The sequence below is a fragment of the Cuculus canorus genome, chromosome 2 (genome assembly GCF_017976375.1).
Source record: "Cuculus canorus isolate bCucCan1 chromosome 2, bCucCan1.pri, whole genome shotgun sequence".
Lineage (NCBI taxonomy): Eukaryota > Metazoa > Chordata > Aves > Cuculiformes > Cuculidae > Cuculus > Cuculus canorus.
Window position 1 is genome coordinate 138,928,721 of NC_071402.1, and position 15,498 is coordinate 138,944,218.

General features: G+C 38.2%; 1 protein-coding gene across 1 annotated transcript in view; it reads right to left on the minus strand.

The window, feature by feature from the left end:
• CUBN (cubilin) overlaps positions 1–15,498 on the minus strand; it is a 142,037-nt gene that overhangs the window by 111,131 nt on the left and 15,408 nt on the right. The window contains exons 13-22 of the mRNA XM_054057709.1: positions 13,925–14,043; positions 12,352–12,586; positions 11,200–11,381; positions 10,695–10,857; positions 10,304–10,494; positions 6,181–6,337; positions 5,380–5,558; positions 4,731–4,893; positions 4,268–4,481; positions 3,141–3,271 (exon numbers count right to left, since the gene is read on the minus strand). Of these exons, the coding sequence (XP_053913684.1) occupies positions 3,141–3,271; positions 4,268–4,481; positions 4,731–4,893; positions 5,380–5,558; positions 6,181–6,337; positions 10,304–10,494; positions 10,695–10,857; positions 11,200–11,381; positions 12,352–12,586; positions 13,925–14,043 (1,734 nt within the window). The remainder of the gene's footprint in view (positions 1–3,140; positions 3,272–4,267; positions 4,482–4,730; positions 4,894–5,379; positions 5,559–6,180; positions 6,338–10,303; positions 10,495–10,694; positions 10,858–11,199; positions 11,382–12,351; positions 12,587–13,924; positions 14,044–15,498) is intronic.

Sequence of the window (15,498 nt, forward strand, 5' to 3'; positions counted from 1 at the left end):
TGCCGAAGGAAAACTGGGATCCCTAACAATTAGACTTTTATTTAACACTATGCATGTTTAGAAAAAAAAGGAAGAAACCATCACATGAAGTATATTCCTCTCCACAAGCAATGGAAAAGCACTTCTGCACTTCAGAGCCTTCTGTTACTGTTCTGGCAGATGCTAACAGGCTTAATTTTTACCAAGAAGGCACACAAAGTTCCTTTATACCATTTCAGACCCAAACTCCTTAGAAACACTGGGCACAGCTGTCCAAAACCAACCTCTCACTCTTTTCTGCTGATTTACACATAAACACACTTACTACAGAGTTGTATAAACACTTATAAGTTTTGTTTGATCAAACATGACCAAGTTATAGTGACCTAACAAGTTGCCAGCTGACTGAGCCTTTTTCCTGAGACTCAGGATGAGCTGAGCAGACACCCAAGATGCATGCAGGACTTCAGCTTTTTTTTGCCCTTCTTAGCTCAGCCACGGTTAACCATGCCCGATATCTCTGCACGCATGTTTGTAAACATTACTTTCCATTCTTGTCTTTGCTCCTTCAGCTGAAGAGAAAAGCCAAGCAACACCCTCCTAATAATTACTGGGCTCAGTAAGGAAGATAGGAACAGAGATCTCAACTTCTACTCAGTGGGCAACAAAAATAACACACAAACCTACACATCACTCTCAGGTGCACTTTAAGTCCATAGGTTCACAAATATTTTTTTCTTTCCTCATCCTTCTCAAACTCTGACTTCTCCAGTCAGTCATTGTCAGTTAACATATGCCACACAATGAAGATATTTAATACCAAGTTACCCATCCTGACAAATAATATCATTCACAATTTAGGACGATAATGATGAAAAACCTTATCTTTTACCAAAGTCAGAGAAAGAGCAGGAAAAAATCTCAATCAAGAAGGCATTCTGTTAAAAACTTTGTTAAGGTTGACTTTTTTCAGCGGAAAGTATGAAATGAAGCCTCATAAATGAAACAATTGAATGGAAAAAAAAAGAAGAAAAAATCCTCCCCTCCCAACCTCCAATTCAAAGCAAAACAAATAAATTCCCTCTTACTTGTGTAGAAGTGAAGGACAATAAAAGAAATGAAGGACTACTGACTGTAGTGCTATTCCTACAGGAAAATTGTAGCCTGCACCTTTCAAGACCCTGAGCAACACTTCTGGGAAAGACTGAGCCCTTTTAAACATTTTTTCAATGTTTTAACATGGGTTCTTCGTGGTGTGGTTAGCCAAGATGGGAAAAAAAACTCTGAAGTCTATTGTATTTATATGGCTGTAGAGACATTGGTCCATCTAGCATTTGAGAGCTGAACTCTAGGAAATAAACCCATTTATTACCTTGCTTTCTATGTGACTTTCCTCTATAAAAGACAGAAAGATGGCTAGGAACTAAGCATGTGAGGTACACATAGTTTAAGTGGGCACTACACATTGACTAAAGAATTTCCATTTTATTGCTGCCAGATAAGCTATTCAAAATTACCAGCTGGCAGACTGCTAAAACAATTGTTTGCACTTCATGAACCATGGCCATTGCTGTGTCTCATGGCATTCAAATTTCTTTTTGTCAGGAAATATAACTTTGCCATTATTTTCAGGCTACTTTTTAACTAATTAATACACCACAGATAAACCTTGCTAACAAAAACATTACCAAGTCCTATTTATCCTTTTTTTTTTTTTTTTTTTTTACTCCTACTTATTTTTTGGAGGAATAATCTCGCCCATCATTTCAATAGCTCTTTCTCCGTAAAACAAATCCAGGCAAAAGCCTATTGAAATTTCTAATATGAACCAGAACAGCTTTGACCAGTTCTGATATTGGTTACACTCTAGCTGGCTAAGAAAACAGCTCAAAAATATGAAGTATTCTTACTGCACAAGAAACATTATTAGAACCATATTTTCCTTAGTAGAAAAATTAAAATAGGCAACAGATGTAAAGAAAAAAAATGCATAGCTTTGGTAAATCTGATATGATTATGTTCAGCAGTTTGCTACTTTAGTGTAACTCAATATACAGAAGATATCAGGCCTAAACAGTGGGAAAACTAAATTTGATATGATTTCAGTGCAGTAGGGAGCTGCTTCTCACAGCGAAGTCCACATACACATATACACGTTTGCTTCTCTCAGGCCTTGGTATCTTCAAAATACTTTATTCTTAAAAAATCAATGCTAGCAGTCCAGTATTTATTACAACTTTATAGTACAGCTGTGCTTGCCATGTGACCAAAAGAAACAAATCATAGAACCATAGACTAGTTTGGGTTGGAAGGAAACTTTAAAGGTCATGTGGTTCCACTCCCCCAGCAGCTTTTTTAAGTGCAGCTCGGTCACTGCTGAAACACTACCAGTGCTGGAGAGATGTGCAAACAGTGCATCAGGTATGGTGGGTTCAGCGTAGTTCGAAATCACAGATGTGCCCCCACCCTAGAAAGCCTTCAAATCAGTTAGAATTATGAGTAAATTCTCGTTTTTTCTCTAAAGAGAGCTAAGAGAATGAACAGTAATTCTTCTTTTCAGTAATCTTTTTCCCACTGAAGTATGTCTTGGCCCCTTAAAGGAAGACAATTTAAGGAACAGGTTCAAGGCATAGCAGGAGCCTTGAACTCTGCAGGAGACAGAAATGTTAGACTCTGTCTTAATGAAAAAAAACAACTTGGTCTTTAAGGTTATTTTGCTGCTTTATCAAATCACCCTAGATGATCTTTCTCTACCCATCATCAATACAGCACCTTAATAAGGACTAAATCAATTTTTGTGGCACCTATTAGGTTTCCCATGCAAGTGAGACGTCCATGATTGCTAAGCTTCATAGATCACACATACTCAGCTCAAAATGGACAAAGCAAATTCAGAAAATACTTTCCCTAAATAATTCATGCAGTTTTGCCATGTCAGCTCTAACTGGTTTTTTTTTGAAGAAAACAGCAGTGTTGCTTACAGAAATTGCTTTCTGCTTTCCTAGGGAAGGAAAAGCTTGTGAATAAAGCAGGATAAATAAGAAGAAGAATGAGGCAGTGTTCTGTTAACACAGAAAATAATGTTTCTGTTTCTTGTAGTGGTTATTTACAGTGACAGTTGAAAACTTTTAGTTTGCATAATGAACAGACTGACATATTACCTTTTGATGCATCCAAGGAGATATAATTAGCTGAGAAGCCCTCAGATGTAATGTCGTGGTCGGTCACAAAATACAATGTTATCATGTTGCCACCACTGGTGAGAGATGGTGGAATTGATCTTCCACAGAACCTGCAGAAAAATGATGCCCCAAACTGAACGGCAGTACTTTATGAAGCACCAGCATTACTGGAAGAGGATTTACCTTTCCTGAGAAGTTTGAACAGCTACACATACACAAGTATCTCCTTTGGATAATGCAGATCCCAGCCATATACCTTGTACTACCGGACTCAATAGCACACTACATGTACAAGAGTACAAATCTAACTCAAGTGGCAAAATCAGAGGAGATTTCATCAAGTCATCAAATTCTTATTGAAATTAATTTTGCTGTACGTACAAGGTATTCTGTGCTTTTCAAGGAGTGAGAGTGCCTGGCCAAAGGTTAGGGTTGCAAAACACTCTCCATTATAAAAGTAATTTGCTCCTTATTTTCCAAAATACTGTCACGTCAGCCAAATACCTTACAGTCTGTAACTATAGCTGGACACTGTTCCCAAGCAGTTCAGGTGTTCTTGAATCCTAGGGCAGCAATAAAACCATGTGTATACTCCAACTGGAGAAGGGGGGAAAAAGAAAAGATTCTTCCCTAAGATAAAATCAAATATCAGGAAAAAGCAAAACCAAAAATCTCTAAAATGCAGATTTTGGTTTAGTTTTTGCTGAGATCCAAATGTGCAATTTTTTTAAGTAATCTGTCTCTTACTGATGCAAGTGTTTCAAATCACAACTTTTACTGGGCACATACGTATTGATGCTTTTGAACTTATTCCCCATAATTCAAAATGGGCAGCTGGATAATGACTGCTATTGAAACCTGTCCTTAAAAAAGCTATCTTTTTGGCACAAGTTAGCTTCTCCCAGTGCAATATTTATTCTCATTCTATGGTCAAAGAAAGCAAACTGCCTTTTCTATCCTAGGCAGAGAAGTTGCTGCTATTGTTTCTGTAATGCAAAGAAGTTAACCTATACACAAAAATCAAGTTAGCAAGTTGGACGTAGAGATCTACAGAATAGTGCTCACTCTACAGTAATTCAGTTTTGTAGACTAATAGACATATTCACCTCAATTTTTGCATAGTGCTGTTGTCATAGATCTCAAGATAATCTTTTCTGCAACTATAGTCAAAAGCCAAGTTAAATGAAGTGAATGTCAGGCGGATAAGGTAGCCAGGTTGAACGTTGATAATCCACGTACAGTTAATACCATGTGGGTAGACATCTGGATGACCAGGACTTGTAATTGTTCCTTCCTGTCCAATGAGAGTCTCTCCACATACTGTAGAGATTTAAAAAAATCAGATTAAATGGTATATTTATAAAAAAGTTAAGCACTTACAAAATTGGTTACTTTTATTTCTGAAGTTTCATAGTCTTGGTTTTCCTTAATGCATACTAAACAGTAACTGATTCAGAATTTATCTCCCACTATACCATAATAAAACCTGGCAGCCAGCTGTATTCGGTGCACAGGAAAATCCGGAAAGTCTCAACACTAAGCAGAAAACATCAACAAAAAAAACCTTACCTGTATCTAATGGTGAGTACTCGGCTTTGAAGCCAAGGTTGGTAAAAGAGGAGGCTCTGAATTTGATATAGAGATAGTTCCGTGTAGATTGCAATCTAGATGGTACAGCTGTACCACAGTATTTCTCCAAAAGAGGAGAGTCTGTGTTGTTGCCATCTCTGACCTGAAGAATGATGTATTCAAAATATTTCTATTATATTAAAGTTGTAAGCATAATCAAATTCACAAGAACCATATAAAATAGATCCTTAATAAGTCAAATCCTACCTTTTCTTTGGCACAGTTTCTACTACAGGCAGGTACAATGCAACCTTATGATTGACAGACAAGATGTCACCCACTGAAAGCACATCAGATGGAGAAAAGCTGAGATCTTACACCCTCAGCAGTTAGTGGCACATAAGCCTCCAGACTCAGATCTTCCTATTTAAAGACATCTTATACTCATCTGATTATCAGAATGGTCATATCACGTTTGGAGGACCAAGAAAAGGTTTGGGATCCCATTATGAGTGTGGAAAAACTTTTATAACTGCTGTAAGAAGTGCTTGCCTGTCAAGTAGTTCTGCATTGGCGGACATGAGTATGAGAAGGAATATACAGATAAGAATCTAGGTACTATTCATAGTATATGCACATTATTCTTTACCTCAATGTAGTCTGAGTCACAAGTGGTTGTATTTCGAATTTTAAAGTCAATAAAGTTTAGAACCACTGCTTTGCCAGCTGGCTGGGAGATGATCCACTCACAGGTCTTTGGGTGAGGGGACATCCTAGGGTAGTAAGGTGAGTGGATAGTGCCTGCTCCAGACAAGGAGCCTCCACAGGCTGCCAAGAGACAACAAGAATCAGTACTCATGAAGAATCATTTCAAGGACTGTATTATGTGATGTCTATCAAATACCAGTATGAAATTAGAAGAAAATCACCCCTAAAAACCTATCTTCTTACAGCATCTACTACAGATCCTTCAAGTAGCGTTAAGAATTTCTTTGGATTTGACTTATTTGTTTCGCAGACATGAATAGATTTTCTGGTGATTAAGAACTAAAATATACGAAGGATGAAAATAAAAAGATTTAGGCTGAATTATAGCTGTATCATCTTTGGAATGTTAGTGGTAAATGATTTATCATTAATTGAAGCAATGAGGCATATATTTCCAAGCATCCTAGGAATGCCTACATTTATATCATAAATAAAATGATTTATCATTAATTGAAGCAATGAGGCATATATTTCCACGCATCCTAGGAATGCCTACATCCTAGGAATGCCTACATCACCTTAGCATTTCTAAAAGTAGCAATATATAAATAAATTTACTCTATCTTTTTCCTTTCTTTTGAAGTTAGTCTTAAACAAATTATTTTGATAATATAGCATGGAAATGATTGAAAGTGTCCAAATTACATATTAGTTCACTGTGCAAGTTACCAGTTCCTCTTACCAACTTGATAAATGGCCCTGAAGCTAGCCCTCTGAACAGAAGCATCAGACTTGAACTTGATCCAGAGACTGTTGCTGGTAGACATGATTGGAGACAGGACTGTACTATAACAGAATTTGCTGATAAGAGAGGACACCTCACTGTCACCATCTCGAACCTGGTAATTGAAAAGGAAAAAAGGAAAACATCAGATCGTAAAAGCATTGGGGTCTGATACCCAGATAAAACTACAGTCTCACAAGAGCTGATAAATACCAGAGGAGTATTTCACTTTATTTTGAGTAATTTACAGTAATTTGCACAAGCACAGGATTTATGAGAGCTCAAAGGAAGAACAGGATGATCAGCATAGAATACACACACACATGCTACTGTCACAAGACATTAGGATGAAACAGATCTTCTCTATGAACCGCAGACTTAGCATAATTTGGGTCTATGCTTCCAAAAGCGACACCTTTACTATGAAAGAGACAAGCGCCCAGCAGTGAGAGCTATGAGATTTTTGCCAGCACTAAAACCTCCTGGGGAAAAAAAAAGGGTATTTGTGATTTTTTTTGCTCTGGCCACAACACTTCTAGTGATTTTTAAATGACACTTCTCCAGAACAAGCACATGTCCCATTCCACCCATACATCAATGCAGCCAGACACCTCAGAAGATGCAACTCTGAGTCCCGAAAGCAGTAAAGAGGTATACTGATGTCTTTCCATTACTTTATCTGAAAGATCTCATGCCTGATAATGACAATAAAGCTATATCAGCTTCTATCTTCTGTACTGCCAGTCTACTGACCTCAATCACCTTGCTAATGAAAGGAAGAATGTATCTTATGTGGTTTCTCAGAAGTTGATTATAAATCCTCATTATCAAGAGAATTAGAAGGGAGAGAGGTATTTGCACTTTCGAACTTCAGGCCCTGAACCCATAGTCCGTGAGTAAAAATAGGTGCATCCAGGGCACAAGGCAGAGCACTGGTATAGCCAAGGAACTCTGAACACCCTCTGAGGTGCCTATCTTATTCCAAGGGGGAAATCACTAGCTGAGGTTCAAAAGAACTGGCCTTCTGCTATTTGCCCAGGCAAAAATTGCAATTTTTGTCCCAAAGATTTTCCCAAAAACAAACCAAGAAATTTTCTGCTGCAAAAAATGGTGGTCATTCCTGTAGCTGGGGCTGCTTTTAAATCCATTTATATGCTTTTGACTCACAAAAAAATCATTCCTGTGAAATCACTAGCAAAGCCAGGGCCATTTTCAGATTTCAGGTCCCCTCTCATCACCTATTCTTTCTGCCTCAGCAGTATCTCTCCATGGACTGGAAGAAAAGGCAGGGAAGCCTCATCAGTGCCCTGGTGAGCAGGGAATGCCTGGATTGCAGAGCTTTGAAATCTGGAGCTGGTGAGATGGCTTTCTGACAAACAGGTATTTTCAGTTTCCCTGGCACTTGAGTTTAAGGTGACAGAATTCTGGATTTACAACAGAGCAATTGAGATCAGAATCTGTGCTGGAATATTTGGAAAATTTTTGGACAGCAGTGAAAATTTACAGAACTGTAGTTCACGGGAGTTTACATTTTTTCTTGAGCTGATTCTCTTTAAATTTTTGTTTTATAAAGGCCAGTGAGTAATGATAAAAATAACAGGGTTTGCAAACCATGTGCATAATGTCTCCCAATGCCAATTAGAAGGATGGTATGGAAAAGGATCTGTCTTGGCCATCACCTCACCTCTGAAATATCGTGTCAGAGTCTTTCTTAAATAAGTTTTATTCTTTCTAGTTACTTATTGCAGATCCCTGGTCCCGCACTGTTCCTTCTTTAGTAAGAGACTAAACATCAGTCACTGAGCAAGTGCCTGTGAACTGTGTCTGGTTCCTGAAAAACTGTTTCTGCAGGTTTCCTGCTATTGCCAGGGATGAGAACAATCTGCACCTTTTCAAAGTGACAAAACAATTGTCTGAGAGTGACTTTTAAAGTAACAAACACCCAAAAGCTATCTTCCTAGCTCAACCTCATCATAAAACCCTAAGAGACAGTATTTTAGAAAGCATATGTGGAAAACCAGGCCTTGATAAAAAGCACAGTGTTTTAGTTATACTGACTGTCCCAGTCAGAAAATGTCAGTCTGTTTTCTCTGCGCTGGGCTGAGCCACGAAGTGAGAGGGCAGGAAGAAGAGGAGGACAGAAGCACAGGGAAACTGAACAGCTTGTGACTGATCCACAAACAGCGAGGTAAATGCCTTGCTGAACTAATACAAACTGATTGCGTTCAACAGAAATGGTTTTGTTTCTCTGGCTGCTGTGAATTTAGAGGCTGTTCTGCCAGCAATTAGGCAAGAGGAGTACCAGGCCAAACAAACAAAAGCTGTCTGTTTTCATTAAACACACTTACCCTCTCATTGCAGAAATTAATTACACTTCATTCCAACCAAAGTCTCTGAATTAGAGGCGGAGGGAAGGGAGCGATGTCAGCACAATAACATCTTTTAAACACAGATTAGCAGCATGGAGATCACAGGATCCTATTCCTGGCTTGTTCAAGAAAATATTAAGCACAAAACCAAAGCCCACTGCCACATAACTCTGTAGCTGGTGGCACAGGATGCAGCTCTGCACTGGCACTGTAGGTTTTGCTCCTACCTGCTTCAGCTGTGCTGGCAGCTTTGCCAAGCACCCTGCTGCCTCTGCCCGATTTGGTTTACTTCTGTTTTGCCTCTAAAAAGCCACGCTTTTATACAGACAGTAGTATCCAGCAGCCACTCCATGTAGGATGATGTTTTTATGACCGTACGGAGAAATGCAGGCTGGGTGTGACAACAGACACCTTGAAAGATGGTGGGTCACGGCATGGCACAGAGAACAGGGACAGAGTGCGAGCATAAGGAGCATGGGACACTGACATAAAGAGCTTGTCAGGCCCCGAGGGCACCACCAGGGCTCACTGGCCCCGCCTTGCCTCCTTTGAGGCCCCTGCATCCTGCCCAGGACCCCATGTGAGCCCCTCGGGGCTGTCAGTCCCTGTCCCGGTGACGCTGCAGCCGGGCTGGTCTCCAGCTCCGCACAGCCCTGTCCCGCCCTGCCCAGCCATGGGCTCTGCTGAGCCGTGTCCCAGTCCCACCAGAGACTGGTGTCCCAATTCCTGGCCCACCCCTATCCCCAGGGAGGTGTCAGATGCCCAGGGCTGCCCTGCTCCCTAGCCAGGGCAGTGGAACGAGCCCTGACTGTGAAGCTCCGCTCTGCCCCTCCAGGGAATCACCATGTCCTTGGTAGTCCCTGGCCCACACAGCACCATGCCACACCTCACCTGCACTCGGGTAAATTTAGAAAAGCAGACCACAAGCTGGACAAAACTGGGCTTAGGGACAACAAGCAAAATGAAGAAATGTTATCCAGTGTACCTAAAAGGCACACTGTAGTAGTAAGTCCAGATGTCCCATGAAGCTGCAGACCAGTGAAGAGGGAGATAGGTGTAAAAGCAAACACAAAAATCATCTCAAGTGGATCCCAGTTACTATCAACGTTACCACTGTCTTATTACTACATTTTCCACATAGAAATATTCTAACAGTACTCTTTATTTTTCTGTAATAATTAGACTAATAATAATTCTTGAATTAAACTCGTAAGATTTCAGTTATGCTAAAATAAACACCTGGTTTTACATATTTATATAGGTACATATGTATGTATATTTACATGTATATATGTAGGTACATATGTATGTATATTTACATGTATATATGTTGTGCTTCCCTTTTGTGCCAGAACAAGATTTCCTGTATAACATCATGACTCAAGAAAATGCCTATGGCTATGGCATTATTTCTCTTTTTCTTGCATTTGGCATACATTTGCCAAAGCTCCAAATACCATCTTAATCATGTACAGCTGATTAAGAATTAGTCTTAAGATAGACAGATTTTCTTGTTCTCTTATCTTTGCTTCATTCTAAATGTGCAGTCCTGCTCTTTTAGTCCCTGTGACTTTTGGACCCTAATAAACTAGTATACGTAGTCCTTTGATTAACATCTATTTCTGCAGTGGTCCATGGGACAGAAATTATGCAACATGTTTTTGCACATACATGTAATCAACTTTTCATAACAACTGATTAAGAGAAATTACCTCAATATAATTCGATGAACAACCAGTGTGACTCTCCAGCTCCATATGGGTGAAATTGAGGTATACTTTTTCATTCTCTGGCTGTCTAATAATGTAGATACATTGTCGGTGGTTGATATAAGGGTTAGGCCAGAAAGGAGATGTGATAACCCCGTCACTATCTGTGTAATTTCCTCCACAACTTGGATCCGCTATATTAAGAAACAAACAAATCACTTGAGATATTCACAAGTACAGTAACTTTCCATTTAGTCTGCCTCTGTAAGATGGCTGTAAATCAAAGAAGATTTATGTGTTATTAAATAGCAAGTGTTAATTATATCCAGCTATGTATTGTTAGCTATATCTTGGGAATGTCACAGATCACCCTTTAATGCAGAATTTTACTTACCAGGAGATGTTGTATAGACAATGTAGAAGCCTTTATCAGTTACTAAGTCATTAGAGTGAAAGTGAATCCACGCATATGGACCAGTGGTTTGGAGTGGGGGTGGAGACACAGTGCTACAGTATTTACCAAGGATGGGGTCTTGTGGAAGAAGACCATCTCGAATCTAGACAGAATGTCAAATCAGTGATTAGGTTTATTAGTTGTGTGCCAACTATGAACAGTACCAATGGTCTTAAAGTTATCTCAAAGGCCCCAGGAGTTTACTGTAGATTGTGGGTGGAGGGAAAGCTCATAGGAAATTTCCTCCAAACACACAGAAACAGACCCACAAGCATCGCTGTGATGGTGCTCCTAGGAGAATTATCAAGGGGTTTGTGAAAGAGAAAGAACGTATCAGGAGATCTATTGCTTTCCTGAAATCATGCTCCACATTGCACAGTTTTTGAAGAACATGCTATTCCAAACCAGCTATAAGATGTTGTCATAATCCACAATTACACTTTACCTCTAAATGGTCATAACTGCAGTTTTCATGGTGTTCTAGGCTTAGTGTGCCAAAAGCAAATGTGATAAGGAGGCCAGGACTGGTTGAGATGGTCCAGAAACAGTCTCTGTTTACAGGATATTTACCAGGGTATCCTGGAGAGCTTATCGAGCCGTAAGTACCCGTCAGGTCACCACCACATTCTAAAAGAAAACATGAAAGAACAGTCTTTAACACATCAGGTCAGAAGATGAATTCTCCTATGGTGTTAAACTAGATGCCGCTTTGGGATCCAGAATAAATTCAGAAACAAAGATAAAGCCAAACAAACCAACAAGTTACTTCTTTGTTTAAATTTTACCATTAACTCTGAAACCCAATTATAAAAGCAGAATGACAATATTTCCTGATTTGCACAGTAAATAAAGATCCTTTCCCAGTTACAATGGAAATATCTATAGGAGAATGATCAAAAGCACTGTGGTTTGGATTGAGTTAACAAAATTAATCTGAGTTTCTGTACTTTGTATATTAAATAATCTCCATGTTTTATCCTAGCACTAGTGAATTTTCATTTAAAAAAAATTAATTACAGGGAAGACTATTTTATATACCTGTAATTAAAAAAACTGCATCCCTCTTAGCATAACAGAAATGGTAGGGGTAACTTGTGTGTTATGCCTAAGGAACAGCTAGTTTAGTCACACGTATACCTCTCTCCCTCTTTACCTTTTGGGGTTTTTTTCCCTCATACCGAAAATGTCACAGATAATTTAAAATCTAATTCCCAACAATCTACCATGTTTGGAAAGTATAGTTCAAACTCTTAAGCCTCTTGTAAAATGCCAATGGCAAAAAAAGAGGTAACTTGTTTGCTCAAAGTAGTAGATGCTTTTTTGAGAAAAAGAGAACTAATCAGAATTACAGCCTCTCCAGGAACTCATGCTCTTTGGGGGATTCCTCACAGAAAAAAAACTGCTGAAAGTTTTTCATGCAGAGGCCTAGACTTGGAGTTTAAATATTTTAAATTGACAGATATCTACATTTCAGCCTCACTCTCTAGTAAAATATTGTCCTATTGCTCCTAATGTTTCCTAATCAAACAAAATAACTCATTCATTTTGTTCCAAAGCCATGAAGATGCTAAATTACTTGACATTTTATTAAACTTACCAGGATCTTTAGATTCCCACTGAACAGTAAAACCTTCAGCTATAATGCTATGGTTTGAATAGAACCAAAAATACAGGGAGTTGTGGGAACTGAAAAGCTCTGCAGGAGCTGACGATCCACAGTATTTTCCCAGCACGTGTGTTGATGCTGAAGGTCCATCATGGATTTGAAGGAAGTCAGAGTTACACTCATCACTAGCCTCCAGTTGGAAGAATGGGAAAGTAATACGCAGAATCTAACAGGAAATAACAAAACAAGAATTCTCTTTTTTTTTTTTTTTTTCCTGTTTGCTGAAGCACAGTTCATGCGGTTACTCTGCATAGACCAGATATATGTGTTCATGCAACTGTGAGGATCTATGTGCTTTGCAGCCATTATGGTGTTTCCTGAAAAGTACCATGACAGAAGAAGATATTACAGAATCTTAGGGGTCAAAAGGGAAGAGAGACGATAGATAGGAAGTTGTCTGGACAGGGAAGCTGTCTGGAAAGAAGATTATTTCTATAAACTAATAATTGAGACCATTTGTCTATGTTATGTATGAGAAACATATATATGTATATATTTCAAGCCATGTGAAAGGCTTGAAATATAGCATAAAATGCTTTATTCCAGGTTTCCCATGGCAGTTACCTCACCAGAAAATTAATATTTCTCATCCTTGCTATGGTTGAAAGTATTGTCATGCAAATTAAAAAAAATGAAATTCTTTATTTGCGCATATAAAAGCAGTGTCTCATAATCCCACTCTAGATATTTAGTGTCTACAAAGCTGTGTATATTCTGATTCCTCAATGATGTGCTTTAGTATTAGCTCTGCTGAAGACAGTAGTGGCTTTCAGTCTGATGCTGAGCATATGTCACATACACCTGTATAACACCTGTATAAACCACTAGTAAACTCCGGTTTATAAAACTACTTAAGTAGTTCCATAAAATGTCAAAAAAGAGATGAAATATTTAGATCCCAAGTAAGAAGTGCCATGCTAAAGTGTGAACTAACATATTTTGTAGCTGTTTACTCATAACACAAGTGGAATTGTTAGTTGCAGATGAGAATCAGAACGTACATTTGAGTGCAACATTTGAAAATAAATCAATTTAATTTAATTTAAAAAATCAAATGCTGTTATTATACAAAGCCATTGGCAATATGAATTTAACATTCTACATGTCTAGCACTCAAAAACTGGAAACATGACATTGTACTGCAGTCACTTAGCTCATGAACCAACTGTGACATCCATCAGAGCACAGCTCTTCCCATACAGTTATTCACAGATCACATTCTAAAATAATTTAAAAAGACATCTTCTCTAGCTGGTGGTAGGTGAATAAATTCTAACCCTCGGCTGCATAGAAAAAACCTTGAAAATATAACCCAGGCAAATTCTTAGGTTAAGGAACCTGAAGACTTGTAAGGATCTGAAAGTTATTCTTTTTGAAAAGCTATTTTTTCTGATGGGACTGGATCATAATATTGGTACATGTGGCATAAATGTGGCCACATTTACTTTGATGACCTAAGGAGTACTGTAGAGTAAGGGTTTCTTTAGCTGGAATTCCATTTTACCTTGTCAGGAGAGGTTTGAATAAGCCAAGTACAGCTGACCCCAGTGTTGTACTGCTGGCTATTTGGGTTGTTAGGGTAACTGAAAGTCCCACTGGAGCTTGAGAGATATCCTCCACAAACTGTAGAAGAAGTAAGAAAATTAAATGGATTAATTTGTGCTATCATTATATAGACTTAAACATAACCTACATGTCTTGCATAGCTTTGGCTTCCTAAACATTGTAAACAACAATGAAAGGTACTTCTACAAACACTTAAGGATTTCCTTTAAAGTCGAATGACATCACAAAATATGAGCAAAATTACTCCCTGAGATAAAAGTAGTTTCTAAGAAAGAACAAATATTTTCAGCTAGAATATGTGGATACTGTCAAAATTTTTTGATCATATCTCACGAAAATATCCATAAATTAGTTTGTTTCCAGAAGGCCACGTCCAGATTGTATCTTTCAAATTTTCACTGACAATGAAATAACATTTTGAAGCCAACACGATATGAAATTGTCTCTCTCAGTAGTGGTTCATCATAGGTTATCCTTCAGATGTTTTATCACCCCATTTATTCTTTTTGGTCAGATTCCTGGGTCTGATAATACATCTCATGACATACTGTGGTCTCTTCTCTCACTGAGCCATTCAATGAATGAGAGCTGTGAACGAAGAATCCTAAACAGCTACAGAAAATAAGTCCATAAAGCACCCAAACTACAATGCACTTATAGGCACAGTGTGCAAGCAGCTGTAGTTTACTATTGAACTGATGCTAAAGAAATAATTTCTCAGCAAACTGAAATTAAGTATTTTCTTTCAATGAGTGGCGAAAAGAATACAGTTTTGTTTGAAGCATCCATCTAAAACATGTTACAACTTCTCAAGCAGATTCAGAATCATCGTGTCATAAAATGCACTATTTTTTCCCTTCGTTAGAAACTAATGCAAAAGTTGATACATTATAATATCTCACTGAATAAAAACGGGGCTTCTATCTCTTTTATTATGCATGGTTAAAAATTTTTTTTTCTGCATGTCCTTAACAATAATTAACAATAAAACATTATTGGTTAGATATTTAAGGGCAATAGGAAAGAGACAGAAGTTGCTATATAATTTCACAGCGGCTGAGTGAAAATTAACATTTTGTACTGTGCAAAAAGTTAGTATGTTTTCTTCACAGCAACCTGCAATAAATATGAGCTATCTGACAGATGTTAGCCACAGGGCGGGTCACTGGAATGTTATCCTAACTTTGTTTAAATAAAATTAATGGGAAAAAAATCTCAAAAAGAAAAAAGTTATATTAAGAAGAAATGTTAAAGGCAGGACCTTGCAGTCACTCTATAAAACTCAGAGTCTCTCATTTTCATAGACAACACTTCTTTCATTAGATTTCTGTTTTAAAGTGTTTTCTGGCTTTTTGTCTTGACTAGAAATGTCAGAATCTCTCAGCTCACAACAAATGTCACAGTATGTGCAGAAGAGAAACATCTGTATGTTCTCATGTAAACCTGTTCTCCTTACATTGAATCCTCTTTCCCAGCCAGCTTATGAGATCACTTTCTCAGGAACAGAGATCT